The sequence below is a fragment of the Onychomys torridus genome, chromosome 9 (assembly GCF_903995425.1).
Source record: "Onychomys torridus chromosome 9, mOncTor1.1, whole genome shotgun sequence".
Lineage (NCBI taxonomy): Eukaryota > Metazoa > Chordata > Mammalia > Rodentia > Cricetidae > Onychomys > Onychomys torridus.
The window spans coordinates 54,492,558-54,519,944 of record NC_050451.1 but is presented as its reverse complement, the minus strand read 5'-3'; the positions used below and the strand labels follow the sequence as shown (position 1 = coordinate 54,519,944).

At 48.5% G+C, this 27,387-nt stretch overlaps 1 protein-coding gene across 1 annotated transcript in view; it reads left to right on the top strand.

The window, feature by feature from the left end:
* The window catches only part of Scara3 (scavenger receptor class A member 3), a 33,751-nt gene extending 11,896 nt beyond the window's left edge, over window positions 1-21,855 (top strand). The window contains exons 2-6 of the mRNA XM_036199896.1: window positions 3,606-3,704; window positions 4,891-5,010; window positions 7,183-7,281; window positions 8,540-9,583; window positions 20,078-21,855. Coding sequence (XP_036055789.1) covers window positions 3,606-3,704; window positions 4,891-5,010; window positions 7,183-7,281; window positions 8,540-9,583; window positions 20,078-20,529 — 1,814 coding nt within the window. The 3' untranslated portion in view covers window positions 20,530-21,855. The remainder of the gene's footprint in view (window positions 1-3,605; window positions 3,705-4,890; window positions 5,011-7,182; window positions 7,282-8,539; window positions 9,584-20,077) is intronic.
* Window positions 21,856-27,387: the final 5,532 nt, after the last annotated feature.

The window sequence follows — 27,387 nt, the reverse complement described above, 5'->3', positions numbered from 1 at the left end:
GGATTACAGGCGTGCGCCACCACCGCCCCTTTCTCTAATTCTTATACCATATCCTTCTCAGCCTACTTGTAGGGATCAATTAAGGCAGTGGAGTAGGGGTGGTTTCAAGGCCCGACACTTCCGTCTTCAGCCTGCCTCAACTCAGAATTCCTCTGGAGGTGGGGCTCTGAGTCTTGGGATCATGAGAGCCTCTGATGTCTTCAGGTGTAGCTGTAGAAACACTAGCAGAAAGCATGATGAAAAGTGTTCCGGTTTCAAAGCCAACGTTGTTGCCCCTTTCTTTGAACCAGCCTGCCCTTAGGACTCAAGCCCCGGGCACGAGCGCTTACTGCTGAGTTCACAACCCTGCAGTGCACGCAGCAAGGGACAGTTGAACTGTGACAGACCTGGGGGCTAAGCAGAGGGGGCTTATGGCAGTGATGGGACCCTCCTCCCCAACGAGTCCCCTCAAGGTTGCCTCTACTTCTCAAGTGTTCTTGCCCACTGTCTTGGTATTTTTTTTTCCTGTCTCTGTGACAAAATATTCTGACAAAAGGAACTTAAGGAAAAAAGGGTTTCTTTGGCTCACAGTTAGCGGTATAGTCCATCATGGCGAGGAAGTCAAGACAGCATGTGCCCAAATCAGCTGGCCACACCATCCACAGTCAGGAAGCAAAGAGTAAAGAACCTATCAGCTCCCTTTCACCACGTATATATCCCAGGATCCCAGCTAGGGAAAGGTGTCACCCACCACAGACAGGTTCTCCCACCTCAGGTAATTCTAGTCAAGATAATCACACTCTAGGCATGCCCAGGGGCCTATCCCCAGGTGAATATAGATTCTGATAAATTGACAATGAATATTAAGCACCCCAGCTTCTCTGCATCCCAGTTTCCCAGTTGACTACAAAGGTCACAGGGCAGCATTGGAGACATGAGGGCATGGGGGTCAAAAGTTTGCAAAACCCAAGAGAGCTGTGGGTCATTGTTACAGCCCTCAAAGTTCTGCCTGCTCAGTGAAGTGCCTGCCTCTTCTCCTTTCTACCCTCCGATCTTGTGGCTGCAGGAGCAATTCTTCTTGGGACTCTGGAGAGCTTTTGTTTCTCACTCACAGTTAGAGAACATGGGCCAGAGAGGGAAGGTTTTTGAGTCCAGATCTTGGCTTCTCCACTTGTATTGTGTGTGCCGTTAGTAACATTCTTACTGTCTTTGGCTCTCAGTCTCTTTGACCATAAAACTGATACTTTAGGCTGTAAAATTTATAGGATTGTCATGATGGTTGCCTTGAGGCCAGACCCAACACTTCACCGCATTTCAAAAATGAAACCGGGGAAAGCATACTGGCTGCTTCCTGCGTATTTGGGGGGCTTTAAAAACTTTAGGTAAGAGGTAAACAACAAATGTATTACCAAATGCTCAGTTAAGATGAGAGAAAAGAGAAGTCTCCAAGGATTAAGCAAAACAAGCCCCAAAGAAGATGAATTCTTGGGAGAGAAACAAGAGGAGGAGGGTAAATGGGAAAGGAAATGGGGAGGGCAGAGACATTTAAACCAGGAGCTCAAGCCAGAGGGGAAACAAATATAGGATTGAGTGACCGTATCATGGGCATGGAGTCTGCAAGGTATGAGATGATGGGAACATGTGACCATGAGTCCTACAAGGGGCAGCTGGGCCACTGCTCCCACAGCAAACCCTGGACCCCAGAAGCTGTCCCTCTGGAGCACTGCCGTCACTGTGTCTCAGTCACCTTGGGACAGTCCAAGACCTTTCGGATTGGTCATGACACTCGCTCCAATTGGTCAGTGTCAGGCCATACCTCTCAGTAAAGATTCTAACGTGTATCCCAGGCCAGCCCCTCTAAAAATGGGGAAGGAGAGGAACAGGAGAAAAGGGAAAAGGGCCATTTGGCAGACAGCTGACCAGAGAACCCAGCATCTCCAGACTCCAAGTAGAGTCTGTGTGTGTGTATGTATTAGGAGTTGAACCAGGGACTCATACATTATGAGTACTTACTTGCTCTACCCCTGAGGTACAATGTCCATCCACCACAAGCCTTTCACCAACAATTTTTCAATGTACAAGATAAAATATGGAGATGAATGGAGTTAAACTCATAAATACATTTGTTTTTATTATGAGACCCATTGGGGTATACCAGCAGATTGGTATATGCCATGTAGTTAGAAGTACAATTTTTATGTCCTTCTTTGAGAGAAACCTATTAATTCCTTATTGTTAAAATATCTTTATAGTCCAATCCAGTAAATTCACTTGCAGGAGTTATATAAAGTCATTAAAGTATGAAAAAGAGGGAATTTCTTTTTAACCAGTCATTTGAGCTGTAGCTTCAGGTGCGTGGCAATGAGATATATGGCTTGGGGATGGAGAGATAGTTCAGGAGTGAAGAACACTTGATGCTCTTCCAGAGGACTGGAGTTAAGTTCCCAACACCCGTGTCAGGAGGCTCACACCGGCTGTAACTCCAGCTCCAGGGGAATCCTATGCCACCTTCTGGCCTCTGTGAGCATTGCACCTACATGCACATACCCTACACAGGCACACAATTATAAATAAAATAAAGTATTTTTAATTGCATAAATGGCTATTGTTAAGACATGTAAGCAGAACTTCCTCTTGAGAAGCCCACAGTCACACTTGGGTATGTTCTGTTCTTCCTGAGTGTCTCTCTATTGATGATCAAACCTAAACCTATGTTAAAATCTCACCTTAATGAGTTCTAACTCTTCATTGAAAAAATAATATGCTAGTTATGACATGTCTGCATTCACATACACACCTGCAGACTAAATGAATAAAGTAATTTACATTTAAATATTTAAATAAATAAAACTTTTTTTAAAGTGGGGGTCAAAAGACGCCTCTTCTAAGTAATTTAGGTTCCATCCTTGGCTTATAATCCCACTTCCCAGAGCAAATTCCAAGATGTCCCATAGTTCCTCTTCCTCTGTATTAAAACACCTTCCTCATCATTATTTTCCTAGGAAGAGGAGATGGGAGGGGAAGGGAAGGAGAGCAGTTTTCTCAATAATGAGATGCATCACTTAGGTCTTATTTAGGAAATCACCTGGCCCTGTACCCCTTCTCCTCCATGCTCCCTTTGATACTTTGGTGAGTCTCCAGTGAAGTACATACAAGAGGCAGAATGTACTCATCCCCTACTGCCCACCTCTTGATTCCTGCTTCCTCCTTCCTAGCTTGGCTGGACACAGTCTTGGAGTCCATGCAGGGCTAAATCAGATTCGTGCCTGCAGCAGGCAAATTCTGCTTCTGTTCCATGTGCTGGGCCGATCAACACATTGTTATATCTCTTTGTTCCACTCCTAGGGGTCTGGGCAAGGTGCAGATTAGGCGGGCCTGTGTGTCTTCCTAGACTGTGGGAGATGGTCACATCTCTTTACCAGATAGGTGGGCTGTCTCAGCAACTTGGCTCTCTACATCTCAGCTTTGCCCCATTTCTCAGCTTACATCAGGTCTCAGGTGGACTGATTGCACCTAGGGACTGGGTGGGCATGGGATGTGAGCCTTGACACCAGATGGGAAGCTAGAGAAGGAAGGGAGTGGCTTGGGGGTCAAGGTAGGGTCTGACCCCACTGGTTCTATTGCAGTGAGATCAGCTGGCAGTGACAGGGATGTACTGTGCGTTACTGAAGAGGACCCAGCAGGTGAAGACGAGGACATGCCATCCTTCCCATGCACCCAAGAAGGTAAGAACTCAGGGATTCCCTATCTCCTCTGTGAGTTGAGAGTCCCCTGCCTTCATCTCTAGACTGGTGAGCAATGTGTCCAAATGTGTGGCATCAGAATTCTTGCCCTCACTTTCCTACTGTTCCTTGGAGAGGGAAGGGCAGAGCTGTGTGGCCTGGGACTGTGCAGTATGGATGAAATCAGCATTTGGTGGAAGTGTCATATGCCTCCAGGGCTCCACCTGAGCCCTTACAGGAACCCTTACCAACTCCCCTAGCCAGATGCTCTGTGCCCAAGGCCTGTCTTCCGCCTTGCTGCTCATGCTATTTGAGTTGCTGGTTGGACTAGGGCCCTCAGTGGCATTCAGTATAAATCACACCTTATGTCCTTTCCCTGACTGGACATTGTACTCACCCAGTGATGCCCCAGGCCTGCCCTCAGAATTCTGAATTGATTCTAGTGTGCCATGTGGACCGGGCACTAGGTTTTTCATCACGGCTGTAGTCATCATTTGCAGCTAAGCCCAACTCACCTTGGGGCCTTCATATATTCTCAGTGGGCGCTGGTCACCTCCCAGAGCTCCCAGGAACACCTGCTCCCTCTTCCCTCTGTGCAGCAACCTAACTGGTGGACTTTAACTCCTTGTTTGGTTTCCAAAACAACCACAGCTTATTTGTCCAGTTTGAAAACTGGTGACCCACTTCTGGCATGCCTGGGGCTGAGGGAATCCCCAGGAGTGGGGCTTTAAATCTTAACACCGACACACTCTCTAAAGCATCATGATTTGCCCCTATTGAGAAATTACCATGACAGGAGAGTTCTAGGACCCAACTGGGTGGTGCTGAGCACACAAGAGAGCATAGCATTAGGCAGGGGGGTCGAGCAGGCTGCTGAGGTTGTGGACCATTGGTAGGACCAGTGTAGAGAGGAAAGGCATCTTGCTACTTCATGGGCTAAATAAAGATACTGCCGAGAAAGAATGACTGGTAAGGGGGGGGGGGTGGGGTAGTCTCTGTCTTCTCTATTCCAGAAAGTTCTAGAAATTCAGTCTAGGTAGGAGCAAGTGAGGGATAAAAGTGGAACACTCCCACTGTGAGCCCAGCTTGAGAAGTGACAAGGCAGGCCAGAACAGGAACATGGAACTGAGCATTCCACCCCAGCCTTCACCACTAACCCAAGCCACCAGTGTCTCCTTGTCCTTTGCAGGACGGCCAGGACCCCGCTGCAGCCGCTGTCAGAAGAACTTGTCTTTGCACACGTCAGTGAGGATTCTGTACCTCTTCCTGGCTCTGCTCCTGGTGGCCGTGGCTGTGCTGGCCTCTTTGGGTGAGTTCAGAGTTCCTTGACCCTGGCTGCCCGGGAGTGGCTGATTAGATTTCTGCACCAAAAACACCCCTGAGGAGACAAGCACTCCACATCTGTCTCCTGAATCTTCCTGTCTCGGACTTTATTGTGCCTAATCCTCAAGGAGATTCGACTTGCTTCTGATCTCTGGTTAAGAGTTAGCTATAGGGTTTTGAGAGAATAACCAGACGAGTTTGATGGGTCCATGTTGGAATCATTTGAGAGTTTTCAGAACTACTGATGCCCTCCCCAATTCCCAGGATAACAGAATGGATCCATAACTTTCAGCTGTGAATCTGTTGTATAGCCCTGGGTTTTGACCACTGGATCAAGTGGCTTCTAAGACCGTCGGTACCACCTGCATCAAGTTTGCCTTCAGTGCTCATTAAAATGTAAATGCCCAGGTCTTATTAAGACCTACAAAATCAGAGTCCTGCAGGTGAGGGCAGGAGACCTGAGTCTTGGTGCATCTCATATACATTTGGTATGACCACAGTGCATTTGGTATGACCACAGTGCCTTTGGTATGACCACAGTGCTATCATATGCCTAGGTTCAGGTAGATTCTACTTTCTAGATTCTAAGAGTTTAAGGTAAATTGTCTAAAATCAGTTTGGTCACATCACACTGAAATCTGTTTGTCCCAACCTGCTTGATACTAGTGACAAGGCTGGGAGTAGTGAGAAGCAATGGAGGCCTGAGTGACCATCACCCAAGGTACTGACCCTGAGAGTGAACACCATCCTGCCAAGGCACTTGGTCATGCTACTGGTTGAGGGTATTTGGGAACCAACAGCTCTGGCTGTTTAGTTACATTTCTTTTTGCTTTGACACCAAACAACTTCAGGGAGGGAGGATTCATTCTGGCTTATCACTTGAGAGCAGGCCATCATGGTGGGTGAGGCATGGCGGTAGGAGGAGATGGCCAAACACATTGCCTCATCAGGCAGAAGGCAGAGAGCAGAAGGAAGGTGGGGTCCAGCTATAAAAGCTTCCATCGAGGCTTCACCTTTGAAAAGTCATGCCTTCCAAACAGTGCCACCCCTCGGGGGCCAAGTATTCAAAAACATGAGCCTAGAGTGCACATTTCACACTGAAACCATAACAAGGCAGGAAAAATAAAGACAATGCCTAAACAAATTAATATGTAATTACAAAATGTGAGCTGTTCAGTGAATAGGGAGAATACATGGAATGAGACCTTGACTGACGGCCCAGTAGACATTAGAGTCAAAATAGCAAGTATCAGGTCTCTTTATTTCTTTTCCTTCATCTAGACACAGGTTCTTAATTGAGAGAAGGCTCAAACAAAGTAACTAATACCAACTGTAAAGTGCTACCCCAACCCAACAGTATGTGAAATTATCCCTAGGATCGCTCAAACATGTCACTGTTACTAATTAATTCGATCTCTTGACAGAGCTGAGAGATATAGTGTTCATAAGAGCCCAGAGATTCTAAATCATTTGAAAACACACAGGTTTGGAGGTGCTTAAGAGCTGTAGAAGTCACTGGCTCCATGTTTTCATTTTGTAGATGACTCTGTTCTGGAAAGGTTCATTGACCTTCCTCAAGTCACCCAACAGACTTTGTGTCAATCTGAGTCTAGAAGCTAGGTCGATTTGGGTGAAACTAATTCCATTCTGCCCGATGTGGCCTTCAGAGGATCTGTATCAGCCATCAGTCCAACCCATACCCTCTCACCACGCCAAAGCCATCCAGGCTTCTGCCGGATCAGCCTGGGTACCCTGCTTCTGCTGAGGCATGCTCTAAACCCTGTGGACACAACAGTGTTTGTAGGGCCTGGGCTGGGGTGAACTGTAAGGTAGCCGAGGCTGCTCTAGAGGAAGCTTTACTGAGGATTTGTACAAATCAAAGGGTTATCATCCAAACATTTATCCCAAGGGAAAAAGCATATCCTCACAACCATCATAGATAAGGGTTATTTCCAAGATTGACCATCAGTCATATCTACACATCAGACTTGTTTGTAAGCTTAAGAGAGGAGGTACCTTGAGTGTCCTCAACAAGAGAGGATTTTTTTATACCCTGGGAGAAGCACAAATGGTTTCAGTGGCAGACCGGTAAAATGATCTCACCAATGATGGCTATTTCTGAACCATGACTCAGCTCAGTGTCTCTTCTGTTTCCCAGTTTTTAGGAAGGTGGACTCTCTCTCAGAAGACATCTCCTTGGCCCAGTCCATCTATAATAAGAAGCTTGTGTCGATACAAGAAAACCTTCAAGGACTAGGTAAGATTCTAGTGTCCAGAAGCACAGGGGGCCGTCCATCCTATGTTATCAAAAGATGGACAGGTGCTGCCTACTCTCTCAGACCAGCCACTGATCTCTACTTCCCTCTCTGGCTGAGCACTGTCTATCCAAGGAAGGTTGGGATGCTGGGATGCAACAAGGGCTTGGGCGCAGTTTCTATATGGGCTCTTTATCCAGCCACAGACCCTAGGCAGATAAGGAAGGCAAGCATGGTCCATTCTCAAAATACCCTCCTGCATCTCACATGATTTCTAAGACCTTGCAAAGCCTCCTAACACGAGTCCCTTTCAAGTCAACTGCCTTAAACCACAGCACAGTACACAATGGTCTCTATCCTGCTCTCCAATCAGGAACATTCTAAGAGAGAGTGCGTCAGAAGAAACCATAGCAGATGTGGGTTTAAAGATTATCTCTCTTGCGAATAGAAAGTACTGCCCTGATACCTAATAATAGAGTTGTGTTTGGCAAGCTACTTTTCTGTCTTATTCCTCAGGAGTCAGAAGGAAAAAACTCACCAGGGCCACCTTCCCCACAAATACATTATGAGATTTCAACCAAGACAATAGATATGAAAATATGTATAGAAATTTTTAAATGAAATGCACAATGGAGGTTCTTGGTTACCTCAGAACAGTTACTAAGATCTGTTCTTGAGAATGCAGTGATACTGTGGGGGAAAAATATCCAAAAATCCTGCCCTTCAGATTGCAGAGTAAAGATGGAATTCCACAGGGATTTCAAGAGGGGTTTTCATGGCAGGAAAGGAAGCAGGGTCTGGAAGCCACTTGCCAGTTCCTTGTGCCTGCATTTCAAGAAGTACCTTTGGGGCTAGGGAGATAACTCAGCTACACAAGCATTGTGACCTGAGCTTAATCCCAAGAACCCATGTGGAAAAGGTGGATGTGGTAGCACAAGCTTGTGACCCCAGGGCTAGGGTGATGGAAACAGGTGGATTCTTGGAGCTCACTTGCCAGCCAGCTTTGCCTGATTGACAAGCTTAAGGCCAGTGAGAGGATCTGTCTCAAAAATCAGGATAGATGGCACCCTATAAACAACACCTAAGGTTGTCCTCAGACCTACACATATATATGTGTATGCCTGCAAGCATATAAACATGTACACACACACACACACACACACACACACACACACACACACACGCACGCACGCACACACGCACGTGCGAAGCACCTTTTGTCCCATTTAACTGAAAATGTTGTCCCCTTTTCTCCTGAAGACCCAAAAGCCCTGAACAATTGCTCCTTTTGCCGAGAGGCTGGACAGCTGGGGCAGGAGATCAGGAAGCTCCAAGAGGAGCTGGAGGGGCTTCAGAAGATGCTGCTGGCCCAGGAGGTCCAGCTGGACCAGACCTCCCAGGCCCATGAGCTGCTCACCACCACAAGCAGTCAAATCTCCCAGGAGATGGGCAGTTGTTCCTTCTCCATCCACCAGGTAAATCAGTCCCTCAGACTCTTCCTGGCACAGGTGAGGGGCTGGCAGGCCACCACAGCAGGCATGGACACCACTCTGAAGGACCTCACCCAGGAGTGCTATGATGTCAGGGCTGCTGTACACCAGATCAACTTCACAGTGGGCCAGACGGCTGAGTGGATCCATGGGATCCAGCGGAAGACAGACGAGGAGACTCTGACCCTACAGAAGATAGTCACAGACTGGCAGAATTACACCAGGCTCTTTGGGGGTCTGCGCAGCACTTCTGCCAAGACTGGAGAAATGGTCAAGACCATTCAGGCCACCCTGGGAGCCTCCTCACAGCGCATTGGCCAGAATTCTGAGAGCATGCATGACCTGGTGCTGCAGGTCATGGGCCTGCAGCTACAGCTGGACAATATCTCCTCCTTTTTGGATGACCACGAGGAGAACATGCATGACCTCCAATACCACACCCGATATGCTCAGAACCGCACAGTGGAGAGGTTCGAGTCTCTGGAAGGACGCATGGCTTCTCACGAGATCGAAATTGGCACCATCTTCACCAATATCAATGCCACCGACAACCACGTGCACAGCATGCTCAAGTACCTGGACGATGTGAGGTTGTCCTGCACACTGGGCTTCCACACCCATGCTGAGGAACTCTACTACCTAAATAAGTCTGTCTCCCTCATGCTGGGCACCACAGACCTGCTCAGGGAGCGCTTCAGTCTGCTCAGTGCTCGCTTGGACTTCAATGTTCGAAACCTCTCCATGATCATGGAGGAGATGAAGGCTGTGGACACACAGCATGGAGAAATCCTTCGAAATGTCACTATCATCCGAGGTAAGAGGAGGGGTGGGCAGGGTTCTCCAGGGACTCAGTTTTTTGGTTTTTTTTGTTTTGTTTTGTTTTGTTTTTGTTTTTTTCTGTATACAGGAGCATTTGATTTTAGAGAAATCTCTAATAGTACGTACATAGTTAGTGGATGCTAGATAGAGGGTGCTGGATAGGGAAATAGATTGCTGAAATAATCCTGTAACCAACTTCCAAAGCAGCAGGCAATGTTAAGAAATGTCTTCGGGGTGGCTCAGTGGTTAAGCACACATGCTGCTCTTACAGAAGACCTGGTTCTGTTCCCAGATCCCTCCTCACTCACGTAAGGGAGGCTGATCCTCTCTGAGTTCAGGGGATCCGAACCCCTCCTCTGGACTCCACAGGTACATGTACACCCATGGTATACACATGCAAGTGGGCACACACACATACACAAATAAAATTAAATCATTTTTTAAGGTTTAAGAATTCCGTCTTTGTGAGCTAGGCTTAATGGTGCACACCTGTAATCCCACATTCAGGAGGCTGAGGCAGGAGAATTATCATGGATTCAGGGACAGCTTGGACTACACACTAAGTCTCAGAGACATATAGTGAAACTTCATCTCAAAAAAAAGGGAACACACCAAAGCGGGGAGGGAAGGAGAGAGGTTCTTGTAAGCCTCCTGATGAAGGTGAGATGGTTTCTAACTTTACCTTTCAAAGAAAATTTGATTTATTCGTGGATTTCTTTTAGCCCACATAGGCAAGTATTCAGATCTCATCTTTTTGAAGCCATTTATTCTGACTTTCTCCCTTTCTGCCTCTCATTAATGCTTTTGTCTGCCTGTCCAACTATGTGTCCCTCAGAGACCCATCACTCTGCATTCTTCTTCTCCTATATCTTCCTTTATTTATCAGAATTCTCCAGAAAAAAAAAAAAAAGACAGAACTAACAGAATGTAGGTAAGTCAATGACAATTAAGTGATAGGCAGGCAGGCAGACAGACAGATCATAAAGAATTAATTTGTGTGACTATGAAGACTGGCAAGTTCAAGATCTGTAGAGATCATCCCATTAGGAAGAATACAGGCAGAAAGAACTCTCTTATTTAGGGGAGGGTGAACTTTATGTTTTATTCTAGCCTTAAACTGCTTAGATAAAGCTAAGCCCACATTAGGGAGGATAATCTGCTTTGTTCAGACTACCAATCCCTGTGTCAACCTTAACAAAAATCACCCTCACAGAAGCATTCAGAGTGAGGCTTGATCAAATTATCTTGGCACCTCATGGCCCCTTAAAATTGATACATAAAATTAACCATCATAAATCCACTCCTTGTCAACTTGTCACCCATACATGTTTCCTTAGAGCTGGAGAGATGGTGTAGAGGTTAAGAACACTGGCTGCTCTTCCAAAAGACCCCGGTTCAATTCCCAACACTACATGGCAGCTCACACATTTCCTTAGACTCTCAATCTCCAAATGAAGCTGACAGTAAGGCCGTGTTTTGAGCTACCATGGTACAATTAACTATCCTGTGCAAAACCAAAAGCACACTAACACTTTCCATAGAAGGAGGGCTATAGAACGATGTTCACTTTCCTCGTATCTCAGAACTCAAATACTGGCGGAGGGGGCGGGGGGGGGGGGCAGGGACGGGGGGGGGGGGGGGCAATGTAGTCATTCCGTCTGTGTTTGAACAGAGAGGTGAAAAGGACTGAGAGAGAAGATGAAACAAAGCTTTTTGTCATGTGCACACACAGATCTAGTTACAGGAAGTGAGGAAGACATGCTCGAGACAATGCAGTCCTTATTGTTGTAATCAATCTGGTGCTTATGGCTAGGATTTATAACACACTTCCTTCCCCTTCTTGTTCCAAATCCCCTTTGCCCTCACCAACATTCTTGTGGATCATGACTGCTTCTAATAGGATGACCGGAAACCTTCATTCCTGAAGGTTCCAGCCCATTGTTACTCATGCCCAGGTCGGGTGTGGAAGTTTCCCACTGACCTTAGTCACGTGAGCAAGCACAGCCTTTCTCTTCTTTCTTCCCTTCCTCTTGGCCCAGAGTCATAGGAGCCCTTAAATGGCCAGGTGGCCTAACTTCTTCTTCAACTGAGTCACCACTGTGCCTCTGCTGAAGGCATTTGTCCTTTTGGAACTTCTAACCCATGATCTCCCTTTGATTCCCAAATCCTGATGAAAAGATGTCTTCTAGGCCCTTGCAGCACAGGAAGGAAGCCTGAAGTCCACTCTACCCAGTCTCCTTCTGTCTTTATATCCGCTACAGTATCTAAGGCAGGGACCCTTTTCAGTTCAGTTACCAGGGACCCTTTGGTCTTGGAGCCTACATCACTGATGCCCTGATCCTCTTTGGCCATCTAGTCTTAAGCCTGTGTCAACTTAACTTGATGTCATAGTGTGTTTGTGCTGCCACTAGAGACCTTTTTTTTTTATTTTTATTTTTTTTTGAGCTGAGGATCGAACCCAGGGCCTTGCGCTTGCTAGGTGAGCGCTCTACCACTGAGCTAAATCCCCAACCCGAGACCATTTTTCTTCCCTCTAGGCTGATGGGGTCGGGGGGGAGTGGTCTTTTTATGTTTGTTGTTATTTTTCATTTTTGCAATGAAGCTAGACACTGAGAATTTCTATGGGAACCAAAGCCTTCCCACCATATCTCACCAAAAAAGTCTTCTAGGGTGCTGTGCTCCAGTGAGGAGCACAAGGAGATGGTTCTTACGGTTCATATTCTGCCAGTTGTGTGGTGGTGTTGAATTAACTCTAAGAGCAGAGGAAATTCCAAGTTTCCTGGTGATGGCCCGTTTGTACACACCGATTTGTGGAGCTTCATAACAAGCCTTGGACAGTAGCTCCCTTCACCCTCTTATTGGCAGTTTTATCTCCCATGCTTTTGACTACTCATGGTCGACCATGGTCTGAAAATATGAAGTGGGAAACTGTGTAGTCTGAGAGAGATGTGCCTAACTTTTCTCATAGGTATACGTATATAAGGAGACAGGTGGTATACCTGGAGCCTGCTACTGTGTGTGATTTCACACATCCACTGGAGCCTATGGACACACACTCCACAGAAAAGGGGGATTCTGAGGGTAGAAAAAGTAGATATTGGTGTGACTCTACCTGTAAACAGTAACCTAAGACAGGAGAGTGTGGTTAAGCAATGTGTGCAGGTCACGAGAGCTTGAAAACCCCGAGAACTGGAGAAATGGCTTAGTCAGTAACGTGCTTGCTGCATAGGCATGAGGGCCTGAATTCAATTTCAAGTGTTTACATAAAAGCCAGGAGCATTGTGCAATGACAGTGTACATCTGTCATCCCAGCACTGGGGAGGTGGAGACGAGATGACCCCTGGTTCACTGGGCAGCCAGTCTACCCAAAACAATGAGCTCCCAGTCCAGTGAGAGACCCTATTTCCAAAACATATGCTGGAGACCAGTTGAGAAAAACACCTGACATTGCCCCTGGCCAATGACATGTACATATGCCCACATATGCATGAACAGACACACACACACACACACACACACACACACACACACACACACTCCTGGTGCCCTACTTGACAGATGTGTCCACTGTGCACTCAGGAAAGGAGATGCTGAGAGCATAAAGCTTGCAGCTCCCACAGACATTTCTACTTAGGTCCTGATTCACTATGGGGCAAGGGGTGGAGAATGGGGCAGACAGAGACAGCACCCAGAGGAATTCTTGGAGACTGACATTTGCTGCTGCCTTGATTGTAGCAGAGCTATCATTACAAAACTGCGTCTTAAGCATGGTGGGACATCTGTTTGAGAACACGGGGCCCTCAGTTCAACATCTTCATGTGTCCATGGCCACCGAGCTTATTTTCTCTTTGATATAGATTGATGGGGTGGGGTAGGAGAGAACATGTTTAATTGTTGTCGTATTTTATGTTTACCACAAAGCCAGGTACGGAGTGTTTCCATGGGAACTGAAAGCTTCCCACATCGTTTCACTGAGAGGATACACATATGTGGCCTCTAAGGTACAATTTTAAGTTGTGTCTGTTGGCCAACATTGCTCCTGATGTTTAAGTCGTCACATGCACAGCTTCTCCAATCTGGAAGAATCTTTCTGGGTTATCTACACACCCGACCTTCAAGGGAACTAGTCCTCAACCTTCAGACAGGCCTTAAGGCTTTGACACTGGAGCTAGCAGTGAAGGGTTGTCTGGCCAGTGTAGAGCTGATGGTTAGAACACAGGTAGGGAGATGGCAGCAGTACAGGCAAGAAGGAGATGCCAAGTGCCTACTGAAGGAAAGGAGCCTGGGTTGTAATTTGCTCTGGGACTTCAGGCACACTTGCTTCGTCTCCCCAACTGTGCTCTCTCATCTGTAAATGAAGGGGTAGGACTGGCCCCTTCCAGCTCTAATTCCAAGCCTCCATTTACTAAACAGAAATCCTGTGGTGCATCCAGGCCGGTTACACCTCTCCTAGAATCTTTATCTCTCCCTAGGATAAAGATTTATGTCTCTAAGATAATTTTTATGTCTGTGCTAGACAATGGCTGTGCTAGACAGTGTCTCTGCTAGGACTATCCTTTGGGAGTTAGAGGCAAAAAAAAAAAAAAAATCACCACTCATTAGCTGAGTGATGGGTAGAGCTCTTCATCACTTTTAACTCTGTCTCCTCAACTACTGACTGTGTCCTACTTTAATTTCTGTTGCTTTGATACAAAGCAACTTGGGGGAGAAAAGGTTTACTTGGCTTTCAATTCCAGGTTACAGCCCATCACTGAGGCAGTCAAGGCAGGAACTCAAGCAGCTAGTCACATCCCATCAACAGTCAAGAGCAGAGAGAAACGAATCCATGCAGGTCTACGTGCTTAATTGCTTGTCCACTCCCAGCTAGGTTTCTCCTCTCTTAGACTGTTCTTATACCTAGGCAAGGGCTTCCTTACTTAGGTAATGGTGCTGCACACAAGGGACCGTGCCTGCCTACATCAATTAACAATCAAAACAACCCGCTCCCCCCATAGACATGCCCTAAGACTTACCTGATCTTCATAATTCCTTATTAAAACCCTCTTCACAGGCAATTCTAGGTTGTGTCAAGTTGACAGTTAAAACTAACCAGCACAAACAAGATCATTAATACCTGTCCTGCCGGCACCACATGGGGTCATAGTGAGGTTCAGTGACAATAATAATAAGAACCTAAAAAGGGTGTCTTGATTTAAGGCCTTCTTACAAAGTGCAATTATTGATGACATAAGCTCCTTTTCCTGTTCACCACTGTCTGACAGTCCATGGGCCCTGAAGGCACTCTGGAAGTGTTTGCTCAGTGAATGAATAACTGAAAGCAGGAATGGAGGGTAGACGCCAAGTGTGCAAGGAGTTAAACTTGAACACTTGTTCCGTAAGTACCACCTCCTCTATCCTGCCGTAACCCATAAGGAGTCGGGAGTTGGCATGCCAAGAAGGGAACAGTAACCTGACAAGATAGCCTTGTCAGGTTAAGGTGCCTGCTGCCAGTCCGATAACTTGAGTTCAGTAGCTAGGACCTGAAAGGTGGAAGGAAAAACTGACGCCAGCAAGTTGTCCTCTGACCTCCAAGCACATGCTCACACACGTACATGCAAACACCACACACACACACAATAAGTAAACAAACAAACAAACATGTTTGTTTGTTTGTTTATTTTTGCTTTTTCAAGACAGGGTTTCCTCTGTGTAACAACTCTGGCTGTCCTGGAACTTGCTTTGTAGACCAGGTTGGCCTTGAACTCACAGAGATCCACCTGCCTCTGCCTCCCGAGTGCTGGCATGAAAGGTCTATACCACCACCACCTGGCAAAGAATTTTATCTTAAAGAAGGGAAAAACAGTCCTGTTTGGGCACAGGGGCTGGGTATGCAGGTGACAGTGAAGAGGGGTCAGTGGCTGTGAACCCCATTTTTGTCTGCCCAGCCTTGGAGAGCTGCTGAGAGTTTTCTTTGGTGCCTTAACTGCATTCTTCCAGGTGGGTTTCAGCCTCTCTACACAGAACGATCACTCCCCCACAGTGCCTTGAAAGGAGAAGCAGAAGAGGTTGGCAGGCTGGCACCAGGAAGAGCCTTCTCCCGGCATCTCAGTCCTTGACATCACTCCCGGGAAGATGCTCTGCATTGTCTCTAACGGTTCCCCTCTTGGTTGGCAGTGTAGACGGTTACACACCAGCCCACCCTCGACAGGCATAGAAGTCCGTCAGCATTTTCTCAGTGCTCTTTTGATGAGCACAGCTAGGACTGAGGATCCCTGGCTGAGGTCAATGGAGTCAGAGAGAGAGAGAGACAGAAGTCAAGCCTAGCCACCTAACATGCTAATGCCAGCGCTGGCATTCCAACCTGAGTCTCAGGGTTCAGGACAAGGCATCTTCCATTGGGCTATTCACTCACGGAACCATCTCCTCCATTTCTAGTTCCTCCTGTCTTAGTGAGCTGACCATGAGAGGCTCACTATACCATGGATGGGCAGGATTGTGTCTTGAGACACTAGACTCTTCCAGCCGTTCCTGATCCTTTCATCTTCCCTAACCCTGAGTATGGACCACAGAACCCCCACCCACTCTACTCACCTCAGACATGCAGTCAGTTGTGGCTGGTTCCTAAATGGGCCCAAAAGCCTAATTACAGCCTGTAGCTTCCTGAATAATGATGGGCCTCCCGGGGACTCCTTACCTCAGCCACCATGCTGGTGTTGGCTTCTTGGCAGCTCAGAGCACTTCTGAGCCCTCCTCTTCTTTGCTCTGTACTCTGCCCACGCCAGTGCCTGGTTACTCCTGACAGGTCACTGGAACTCTATCCCGGTGGGAGCCTTGGTCTCAGCATTGAGTCATTTTCCTCTCCATAGTACTAACTGCTGGTTGTTGATTTTGTCCCAGGATAGACGGGACTCCCCTGCCCCACAATTCTTCTGACTCATCTGAGCATCTAAGAAAGGAGCCTTTGCAAGCTCCTGTCCACATTTTTTTTTAATGTAAGGACCAAGGATAGAATCCAGGACCTTGCACATGCTAGGCAAGCACTCTTTCTCGAGATAGGCTCTTATTATCTAGCTATCCGGACTCTATGTAGCCTAGGACGGCCCAGAACTCCCACTCCTCCTGCCTTTGCTTCCCAAGGGCTCAGATTCCAGCTGTACATCACTATGCCTGGCTCTTTCTACACTTTACGGACCCCTCAGTGCTCTTCAGAGAAGGATTCTAAGATCCTTCCTCTTCAGACAGCTCCAAACTGGATGGAAGAGACCCATGCATCCCTTTTGGAGGTTGCTGAGGGGCAAAAGGGGTAGCTGTGTGAGGAAGCCTGGTAGAGGGGCCTGGTACGTGTCCTCCTGCTGCTGCCGTGGACTCACCTGGGTTCTCAGAGATGGAGCTGCAGTGGCGGCCTCAAGAGTGTGCACAGGGAAAGAGGCAGACTTTCTCTCCTGGGTCCTCCTGGTATTCATGCTTGGGACAAGGGAATGGGTGGTACGACCGAGGCCGAGGCTTCTGTCCAGTTGTCTACCCCAAGCATGATGGGCGTACACTCCTCCCTCAGGGAAGAACTGCCCTGGAAAGATGCCCCAGGAATGAGTGGTAGTGGATGGGAAGGGCAGACTTTAGGCTCTGCCTTTTCTCCTTTGCTGCTGACATGGAGGCCCTAGATATACTCACAGTGGCTGCTGGGCTCCTCTGAGTCAAGGAGGAGAGGTCCTTTCCAGGAGACAATGGCACTGGAAAAAATGGGCCCTAAGGAGAAGGTGAGGTATACCAGATGGCTGGGGGGCGGGGAGCAGGACACAGCAAGCACTCTTGTAATCATGAGATCCTCAGACTGGACATGGGGTGCAGTCATTTACATCCAAAGTCAAAAAGGGTGGAGAACTAGAGGACTTGGAGAAGCCTCTGGGGCAGCCTGTTCCCAGACAGGTGGAGGACCAACCCAAAGGAATTTCCAAGAAGGATCAGGGACAGAGGCATGATGCAAGTCCCCTCCTAGTAATGGAGTTCGTGATCAGGACAAGGGGCTGTAGAGCCACAGAGCAAAGTTATATTAAGGACAGCTTAAGCAGGATGTGTTAAATTAACTCAACTACGAACGATATTCAGTACTGTTCTCTGCTGATCTCTGAGTTCTGGAACGGGGAAGGATTGCCCAGCGTTGCTCTGTCAGCCACACAGCCTCACAGGGCCTCTCCACTGCTGAATGGCCCTCTGCTTCTCCAAATCTCAGCTGGTCCAGATGCCAGGAGCAGAATAACGACAGGCACTGTGATTTTGCCAGTTCCCAGAGAGACCTGCCAGGCTGGGGGAGGTGGACCCTGTGCGGGCACCAGCTTGGGCCTATGCTGGGCTGGTAACTGTGCAATGAGGGATCCTCTGGGAATAAAAGGGCAGGTCCTGTCTCCTGGTTTCTCGAATGCCAAGTGGTGACCATCACCCACCAGCTGTCCTCAGCCCCCAAGCGCCGCTGCTGGCATGCCACGTGAGCTGAGGTGGAGCAGCCTCCCATGGCAGGCAGTGTCAGTAGCTGACTGAAGGTTTTTATTGGCTCTGGTGGGGCTGACTGTCCAGGCTCTGGTTCCCGTTTAGGTCATAATAGATATTCACTGACCTGGTTCCACATAGAAACACTCCGAGAAGGATGCAGGGAACAGCAGAGGTTGGGAAGCAAGGGACAGTGGGTCACATCAGCCAGGATGAAGGTGATCCAGGACCACAGATAAGATTCTGGCAACTTAGAGAGCTCTCAGCTCTCAACACACATCATCCTTTCCCTCAAACACCCCACTGAGTTCTAGTCTCCACTCCAGAAGCCCTTAGCATTATACACACACATACAAACACACACACACACACACACACACACACACACACACACACACACACACAGAGAGAGAGACAGAGACAGAGACAGAGACAGAGAGACACAGAGACAGAGACAGACAGAGAGAAAGAGAGAGAGATAGAGAGAGAGAGAGAGAGATCCTTGTGGGTCCATTTGTGTGTACAGATGTGTGTGGACCTCAGGTTTTGTTCCTTAGGAGACATCTTCCTTGTTTTTTTGAGACAGGGTCTCTCGTTAGCCTGGAGTTTGAGAATTAGACTAGGTGGGCTAGCTAACAAACTCAGGGGATCCACCAGTCTCCAATCACCCCCACCTCCCAGCCCTCAGTACTAGGCACAGGCCACCATACTCAGCTTTTTTTCCCCACGAGTTCTGGGAATTGAACTCAGATCCTCAAAACAGCAAGCATTTTACCAACTGGACCAGTCCCTAGCCTACCAATGGGATTTTACTTCACTCTCCAGGTTTTAGTTGAAGGACCTGGACTGGATCCCAAGTAGCTGACAAACCTTAGACATCTCATTGCAAAGGGGCGGAGGTGCCAGCAGAGTTCTCATGGAGATCTGAGTCAGGCTCTGGGATCCACAGTTCCCATCAACCCTGCCCCTCAGCCACACAGAGACGGCCCAAAAGAACTAGGTCTGCACCAAGCCTCACCTCCACAATAGCAGGAGCTTTTTTCTCCACAATCTTCCTCATCTCAGACCACGCTCTGTCTGTCACCTGTAGCCTGAAGGCATTCTACATGACCCTGGCAGAGTGTCTGCTATTCTCTGCCGCATAGCCTCAGAGTTGGTATAGATCTGAGAAGTGGTGACTCTCTCAGACTTACACAGACAGGTGGGGGGTGGGAGGGGGGAGGCCACTTGACTCCTGGCATGGCTTCCACACTGAAAGTCACGTCTCTTCCTCACCATCCTCTAAGAGAGGCCCATAGATGGAGAGATGGCCTCTTCTCACAAGCTCTGAGCTCTCTTGACTGCATACCAGGTGCTATGCCCAGTGCTAAGATGTAGGAAATGGCTTGTTGTCTTTCCGAGACTGCTTTACCAGAGTCCATGAGATACACATCTAGCACTGGCTGTCGCGGCACTAATTTCTCTACGCCGATTAAAGGCTCAGAAAGCAGCAGCCTCAGGGACTCATAGGAGAGGTTGGAGTGGCTAGCGTGGACCTCCTGGAGAGATCGCCCCTCTTTGGGATGCTTCTGTGAGATGGGTCTTACCTTACTTTCCTCCTTTTTCCCCCTGTGTCCCTGATGCCAGAGCCCCAAGAGGTCACAGAAGGTAGAGCAGGGCATGAAAACAGCACCCAAAACCCACAGGAAGTATAGAAAGTCAGGCTGCCCTAGGGCAGGATGGGAGCACCCTGGGATACCACACGCCCTCCCCTGGCCTCCTCTGCTCCCCACAGCCCTGCACTCTGTCTTGCTAGCTATGTGTGAAGCTTCAGGAGAGCCTGGGTGTCAGAACTAGGACTGTTAGCAGTACACCAGGCCCATATACACTAATACATGTTGCATAGAACCTGCTGGTCTAACCTGCTATAGCAAGAGTAAAGCGATTACCTAACAGTCCAGTGGTGGCAGCCCTGGGCCAAGCTTCTGTCTGAGCCTCAGCTGTCCCTGTGCCTCATGAGTGACCTGTCTCTTCTATCCAACCCTAGGTGTCCCCGGACCTCCAGGACCAAGAGGACTCAAAGGAGATACAGGCATAAAAGGACCTCTTGGAAACAGAGGCCCTAAAGGCGATTCTGGCAGCCTGGGGCCCCCAGGACCTCAGGGTCCTCAGGGGCAGCCTGGGGAACCAGGACCCATGGGAGAAAGAGGGCCAGCTGGCCCGAGAGGCTTTCAAGGATACAAAGGCTCAAAAGGCAGCTTTGGCACTGGAGGTCCAAGGGGGCAGCCAGGCCCCAAAGGAGATGTAGGGCCCCCAGGGCCAGAGGGACCCCGAGGGTCTCCAGGACCTTCAGGGCCTCAGGGAAAGCCAGGGATTTCAGGAAAGACAGGGTCACCAGGCCAACGTGGAGCCACAGGGCCAAAGGGTGAACCAGGTATCCAGGGTCCCCCTGGATTACCTGGGCCTCCAGGCCCTCCAGGAAACCACAGCCCCTACTGAAGAAGGTCTTTGGCCTGATGCTGCAATACAGGTTGGGGAGGGGGCTGGAGAAAGCAGCCAGAAGGGCCTACTATCTACAGACAATCATTGTTTGATCCTGATACAAGGATGTCTCTTAGAACTGACTGTACAGCCTTAAGCTCCCCAATAATGACTGTGCCATAAGAAAACAGCTCACTGCCCACCCCCGTTTCTCTGCTGGCCAGGGGGCAGGCTACTGGGTTTCCATGGCTGGTTAGGAGGAAAGGGAAGAAGACCCCCACTCCTGTGATGGCCTGCTGGGGAGGTGTCTACCTGGGTAAGGCAGCTGTCTTAGATCTCTTGGATGGTAACTAGCTCCGGTCTCTGCAGTCACTTAACACCCATGCTAGCCAGCAGTCTTCCTGGTCTTGAAAACATCCAGGGAAACCAATGGGGCATTATAGATGAGACTCCAGGGAGCCTCTCCCAACAGCCATGGGAACAGAGTCACAGGGAAGTGCCCTGCTCCATACAGGGCAGGAGAACTCTACCTGGCTGGCATCTCAGGCCCTGTGCATGGTGTGCCCCTGACAAGTTCAGAGGGTTTTGATTCATGTCCAGAAAGCTCTTCTTCATCTTACCTCTGCATCTCAGGAGTGGCCTGGAAAGAACCCAAGCAGAGTGTCATCTGCAGATGACCCTGCAGGTCCCAGAACATTCTGCTTGCCTGCTATCCACCTCCCAGGAAGACCGCAGGGGTAGAAGTGGGAGGACAAGGCAGGGATGAAGCTTCTCTGCAAAGCCACCCCTTGGTCTACCTAGGCTGCTATGCGGTGTTCCCAGTGGGGCTTCTCTGTGGTGGCCAGGGAGGAAGAAGCTGTAGCAGGGCCCACCCCTAGTACCAGGGTGGCTCTTGCCTCCAGCTCTTGGCTGTTCTACCCACAGCTGCACACTGACCTCACCCCACACAACCCAAGATGGCTGGAGCTCTTTCCCACATGAGCAGCAAGCTGGACTAGGCCTGAACATGCACAAGGAGCCTTTGACATTACTTCTCCTCTTTCATGAACTTCTTGCATACACTGGCAGAAAGGGATGCTGGGAAAGGCCTGCATTATCTTGACTCACTCTCTGGAAAGCTGCCCTGCTCCTTCAGACTCCAGAAGACTTAGAGCTATCTCTTCCCTTGCACTGCCTCAGAGACCTGTCTTCTTCCCGCTCACAGCCTCTGTGCCATCTTCCTCCTCAACAGCAGTGTGCAACTGGCTTGCACAACCCACCTACCCCCTGCTATATAATTGTCCTGTCTACATATGATAATGTCATGCAACATGGCATCACTGACCCAGTAAAGAGCTGTTTCCAGGAGGAACGTGTCTTCTAGTATTTGTACTCAACCTGAGGATGTGATCCCTTCAGAGATCCATTTCATATTGATCCTCCTCAGAGGGGAATCACTGTCAAGGGTTCTGCTGCAGAATCTGAGAACTGAGGTCCTCTAGGTGTTCTGGTGGTTGACAGGGAAGCCCAAACAAGAGTCTAAGAAATTACCACCAAGGGCAAGGTCAAGCTGGGGACAGTGCATCCCCTAAAGCTTGTAGCTAGACCCCATAGTTACTTGGCTATGGTGAGACCAGAAAATAGGAAACAGGACAGGCCCAGACCCCAGAGGGATGCTTCCTGCTTCCACTTGTTGTCTCTAAAACAAAGAAGCCAAAAAGGATAAAAAGACCAGGCCAGACTTGCCCCAGGGGGTCTGCAAGAACAGTGGTCAGTTGCGTTCCCTGGAAATCAGACTGGGCCTTGCTCCACAAGGGGTTTTAAGGGACAGAAAGTTCATTTGCTAAGTCAAATGTGACCCTGTGCAAAGCCTGGGTACTGGTTTGATGTGGGGTGTGTGTGGGTCAGGGGTACTTAGTAGGAGTAAAAAGGTGGAAGAATTGTGATGAGGCCACCCTATATGGGCCTTGCCCATCTGTGTGGCATGAGATCCATCCTTCCCACAGAACCTACCATACATATGTAGGCTGCTGAGTTCATTGCTTAAGGGTCACGAGGGTGAGTGAGGCCTAAAGCCCAACCCGGTCACCTTTCCTCAGAAGGGCAGACATGTCTATAGCGTCTCATGAAGCAAGGCAGGGAAAGGAGGAGAAAGCCAGGGGGTGGGGGGCGAGTCTCAGTGATGAGGTGGGGCATGTTCAGAAGGGTGACACCCGCGTGGCAGCACAAGGACAACAGGAAAGACAGGCTGCTAGAGTCACTTCACACTCTAGGACTACGAGCCAACCTCCGGAAATCTTGAACTACTGGTTGCCACACTACTGGTAGGGGAAGAATTTGGCCAGGTTCTGGGACTAAGAAAGGCCAAAGTGAGAGTATCAGCTGGTCTTGGAGTTAAATCTCAGCAAAGCTAGATCAGGTTCAATTCCAAGAGATGAGCTTGGAGGACAAATTGAGAGAAAAGACACAGGGATAAAAAACAATCAATTTGAGAACATAAGAGCAAAGATTAAAAAAAAAAAAAAAAGAGTCCTATGAGGCCTGAGCTATTATAAACCAGCCCCTACCAGTGTGATTTGAGAAACCACTTGATTTGAGGGCACAGGCCAAAGGCAGACACCACTGAGCTCATCCATGCAAACAGGGTCCCCTCATGGAATGGTGCCGAAGGTAAGCTAAGGACTATGGAACTGGAAGTCCAGCTAGTCCTGTGATTACTGGGGGAGACATCAAACACTGCACCCTTTCCCTCAGACACCTGGCTGCTCCCTCATCTTTCCATCACTCAGTGATTCCCCTCCCTCTACCTGTCTCCTTTCCCCTGTCCAGCATCTTCTGTTTACGTGAGGTCCAACAGAATAGGACTGAGATTGGCCGCACACGGACCTTGTCCTTCAGCTGTGATCTTAGAGTCTAGGTGAAAATCCTATTGTGAACCCCTTGAGTCAAGGGTTTACCTGACCCAGGGAGCTATAACAGAAAGAGGAAGGGATGTGTGGCAACACGATTCACAGGAGGAGAGGAACTATAGGCAAGCTAGCAGTGAAATCCAGTGGGCACTGCAACAAGACAGTGCTGCATGGCTTTACCCGAGAAGCCATTTCTGTTCCCCAGAGAGAGAGCAATCACAGAAACAGCTCCATCTACGTCTAGCTTGGAGAATCAATAAGTTTAATTGAAATTACTCACAGGAGCATGGGCAACTAGCAGGCAGATACACCACCAAAAAAAACACATGCTCTCTCCAGCAACTGTTACCCACTTACCTATCCTCCGGAAGGACTGAGAACCTCATGAACCTTGTGAGTCCTCTTGCCCTCCCATCCCATAAGAGAATCTTACGTGGGTAAAAGTCAATCTCGTAAAAGTCACTTATGAGTAATCACAGCCGCTCCGATTGCTAGGTGGTAATAGTCATGGCATGCCAGAGCCCAGACATCCACACCAGACAATGGTAACAATGAACGCAAACACAATGGTGGAGTCAGGCAGAGGCCACATACCATCTGGGGCACTTCACAAATAGGAACTCAGCTTTAACTACCATTTATAATGTATAATGGGTCACCTCTGCCTCACAGCTGGGGGAATGCCTTGACTTCTGTGGGCCACAGACATAACTAGTTTTGTAGACAGACCCTTGGGCAAGCTGTTTAACGGCTCTCTTGTTCCCTCCCATCAGATTCCTGGGAAGCTCTTCTGGCTAGTTACCAGGGTATTGGTCTGCTCAGCTGCCACTAGAAAGCACACCAGATTGCATGCTCCCAACAACAGAAATTTCTTTTCTCGTAGTTCAAGAGGTTCAAGGTGGCCCTCTGCAAACCCGGAAGAGCTGGCACCACCTTGGTGTTACATCCTCACACGGTAGACAAGGACTTAGGCTTTTCCAGATGCAGTCTTAAGCCCAACCCTATGGCTTTCATTTATGCTTACTGACTTCCTGAAGAGCAGGGCCCCACTGAGCTGATGGCTGCCTAAGTCAATCCGGTAGCCAGCAGCAGTCAGTCTTCCACAGACATCAGCCACCATCCAATGGTGACTGTCACACAGAACCACCATCACACAGAACCACCATCACATAGAACCTAAGCTTCTTAGGCCTCACCGACACTCACCACTCCTCTGCAAATGAACAGCAGAGCAGGAGGCCAGCACACTCCTTGCACTGTGAGAGCAGGGCTCAGCCCTTTTGCCCTTTATTTCTCTTGGTCTGCATCCCTCTGTCCCATGTCATCACAGAGTCCTTTAGAATATCTGAACTTTTGCTCAAGTCTATTGAAATTCCAAGGAACTTACTGGGGCTTAAGAATGGGCAGTTGGAATAATAAAGCAAACCTGAAAAGTTATGACTCAACATGAGATCTTGTGAGCTGGATGCCACTTGTCTGAGAGTGGGGATTGGGTAGGCTAACCGACAGGGTCCATCAGTGGACATCGAGCTGGGACAGGTCATGAGCCAGCCCTGCTGGATTCTTCTTCCTTGTGGGACCATAGGCTCAGTGCTGACCTCTTGGACCATCAGATCCTCCAGAAACACACAGTGGGGGGTTTTGATTGCCCTGGGCCTAGGGGTTCACATTTATCTACCCTAACCAAGCTGTCTTTATCCTGCTCTGTTCAGTTGCTTTGCTGGATCTTACTAGAGCAGTGATAAGTCTGAATCTTCATGGAGAGATGACAGCCTGTGAGATTTCGGCTACTGGATGCAAAGCACAGGCTTTGCTGCTGGTGTGACTTTAATTCCAAAGTTTACAAAGCCCTGAAATTATTCCTGGGTCTCCCAAAGAGGCCGTGGGGCTTCCTAGAAGCCACAAACCCAAGCCACAGTCTCTCAGTACCTCTGAAAATTCCAGGCTTGCTTTCTCATATCACCCTGGCAACCTCTCCCTTCTTCCTGCAGAACAGGACAGGGCTGGGCAAACTTGCCCTTCCCCCAGCTCGTCTCCCCAAGCCAGGGCTGAGCTGGCAACCTCTGCTGCACCAACCCTGGATACACCTGTCAAAACAGAACCACTGGAGAGTCGAGCAAGAGTTGAAAAACATGATCTGACCACACCGAACTTTCCACCAGGGCTGGGCTGCCAAGGGCTGGCTTTTCCCGAAAGCCTTACCCCCATGAGTGACTGAGCAGCCTTCTTGAGGACTACTTGACTGTGGATGCATAGGCCACTTGGTTTTCTGGCCTTCACCTGTCCACTCCCTTTGTTTTCTTTTAAATTTCCAAGTGCCAGAGCCATGCTTGATGGGTCAGGGGACATTCAAAGGCTTAATCAGTGATTCATAGTGGGAACCACCCACCATGGTACAACCACCCAGGTGCCCATAAAAATGCACACCATGTGCTTGCACCCTAAATTCACTGGTGCAGAACTGTGGAGATGGATGAGAAGTTGAGAGTGGGAGGTAATGTGTACTACAGACCAAGACCCAGGGAATTATGACGCCTCATAAATTTGAGATCCACAGGTGTAGCAGGTAAAGAAAGGAACACAGTGTTTTTCAGTTTCTGTTTATTATCTTGTTTCATTTTTATGAGTGCAGTGTGCTGGCATTTACAAGTCAGAAAGCAGAGGCTCAGAAATGATGAGTGACAGATATAATCGAAAGATGTTAAATGGGGGCTGGTTAAGAGCGCATACTGCTCTTATAGAAGGTGTCCAGTTCCCAGCACCCATGATGGGGGCTGACAACTGCCTGTAACTCCAGCTCCAGGTGATCTGACGCCCTCATCTGACCACCGTGGACACCTACCATTATGTGCACATATTCCCACATAGACACATATGCATGCACATTTTTAAATAAGTAGATAAATATATCAAGTGGTTTTAAAGATGCTCGATCACATGTATGGAGGTTTTACTGAGATAACTCAAGAATGGTCGGGTTGGGGAGTCAGTGAGCTTTCTATTTCAGAGAAGAGTTAAATCTGCAGAAGGGGATCCCTCTAGAACTCAGAGCAAGCTAGTGATAAAGGTGTGACAGGGCCCCAAATAAAGTGCTGCCAGCCTCCCCAGTTTCAACTGCTTTGTACTAAACACCAGGAGCAAGGGCCTTGCAGGAGCTACCTACACTCAGGAGAGAACATCCTACCATGAGAGCTGGAAGGCTTCTCAAAGGAAGTCATGTGCCCACCTCCAGGGGAGCTACCACCCAACTTCACCAAAATGCAGACCCAATTCTACTGTGGAATAATACTTTTGTACACTGGTTTAATAAAATGCTGACTGGCCAGTAGCCAGGCAGGAAGTATAGGCAGGATAAGCAGATAAGGAGAATTCTGGGAAGAAGAAGGCTGAGTCAGGAGATGCGAGCCTGCTGTCCAGGGAGCAGCATGTAATGACACACAGGTAAAGCCACAGAAAACGTGGCAACATATAGATTAACAGAAATGGGCTGAGTTTAAGTGCAAGAGCTAGTCTGTGGTAGGCCTGAGCTAATGGTGGAGCAATTTTAAATAGTATAAGCCTCTGTATGTTTATTTGGGTCTGAGTGGCTGCAGGACCAGTGGGTGAGAGAGACTTGTCCTGACCACGGGCCAGGCAGGACATAGGAAAACTTCCAGCTACACAACTTCATCACTGAGAAACTTTTATTAAACACTGGAACTTATTTGTATAGCATTTCCTCAATTCCCTGCCACCCTTTTAAAAGATCAGGTCATTTGACTAGCACAGACTGAAGCCATCCCTATTGCCTCTGATGGGAAATGGTGGAAGAGTCTCCATGTGATGATTTTACACACACTTGTAACCTATGGCTCCTTCTCCAGAAGAAATTCCAGATGTTCTCTATCCTCCAGACAAGCCGGTCCTACCCCCAAGTTGTAACCTGGAGCTCACTTGCTCCTCATCATCTATCACCACCCTTACTCAAAGAACTCCTTCTTCTAGACAT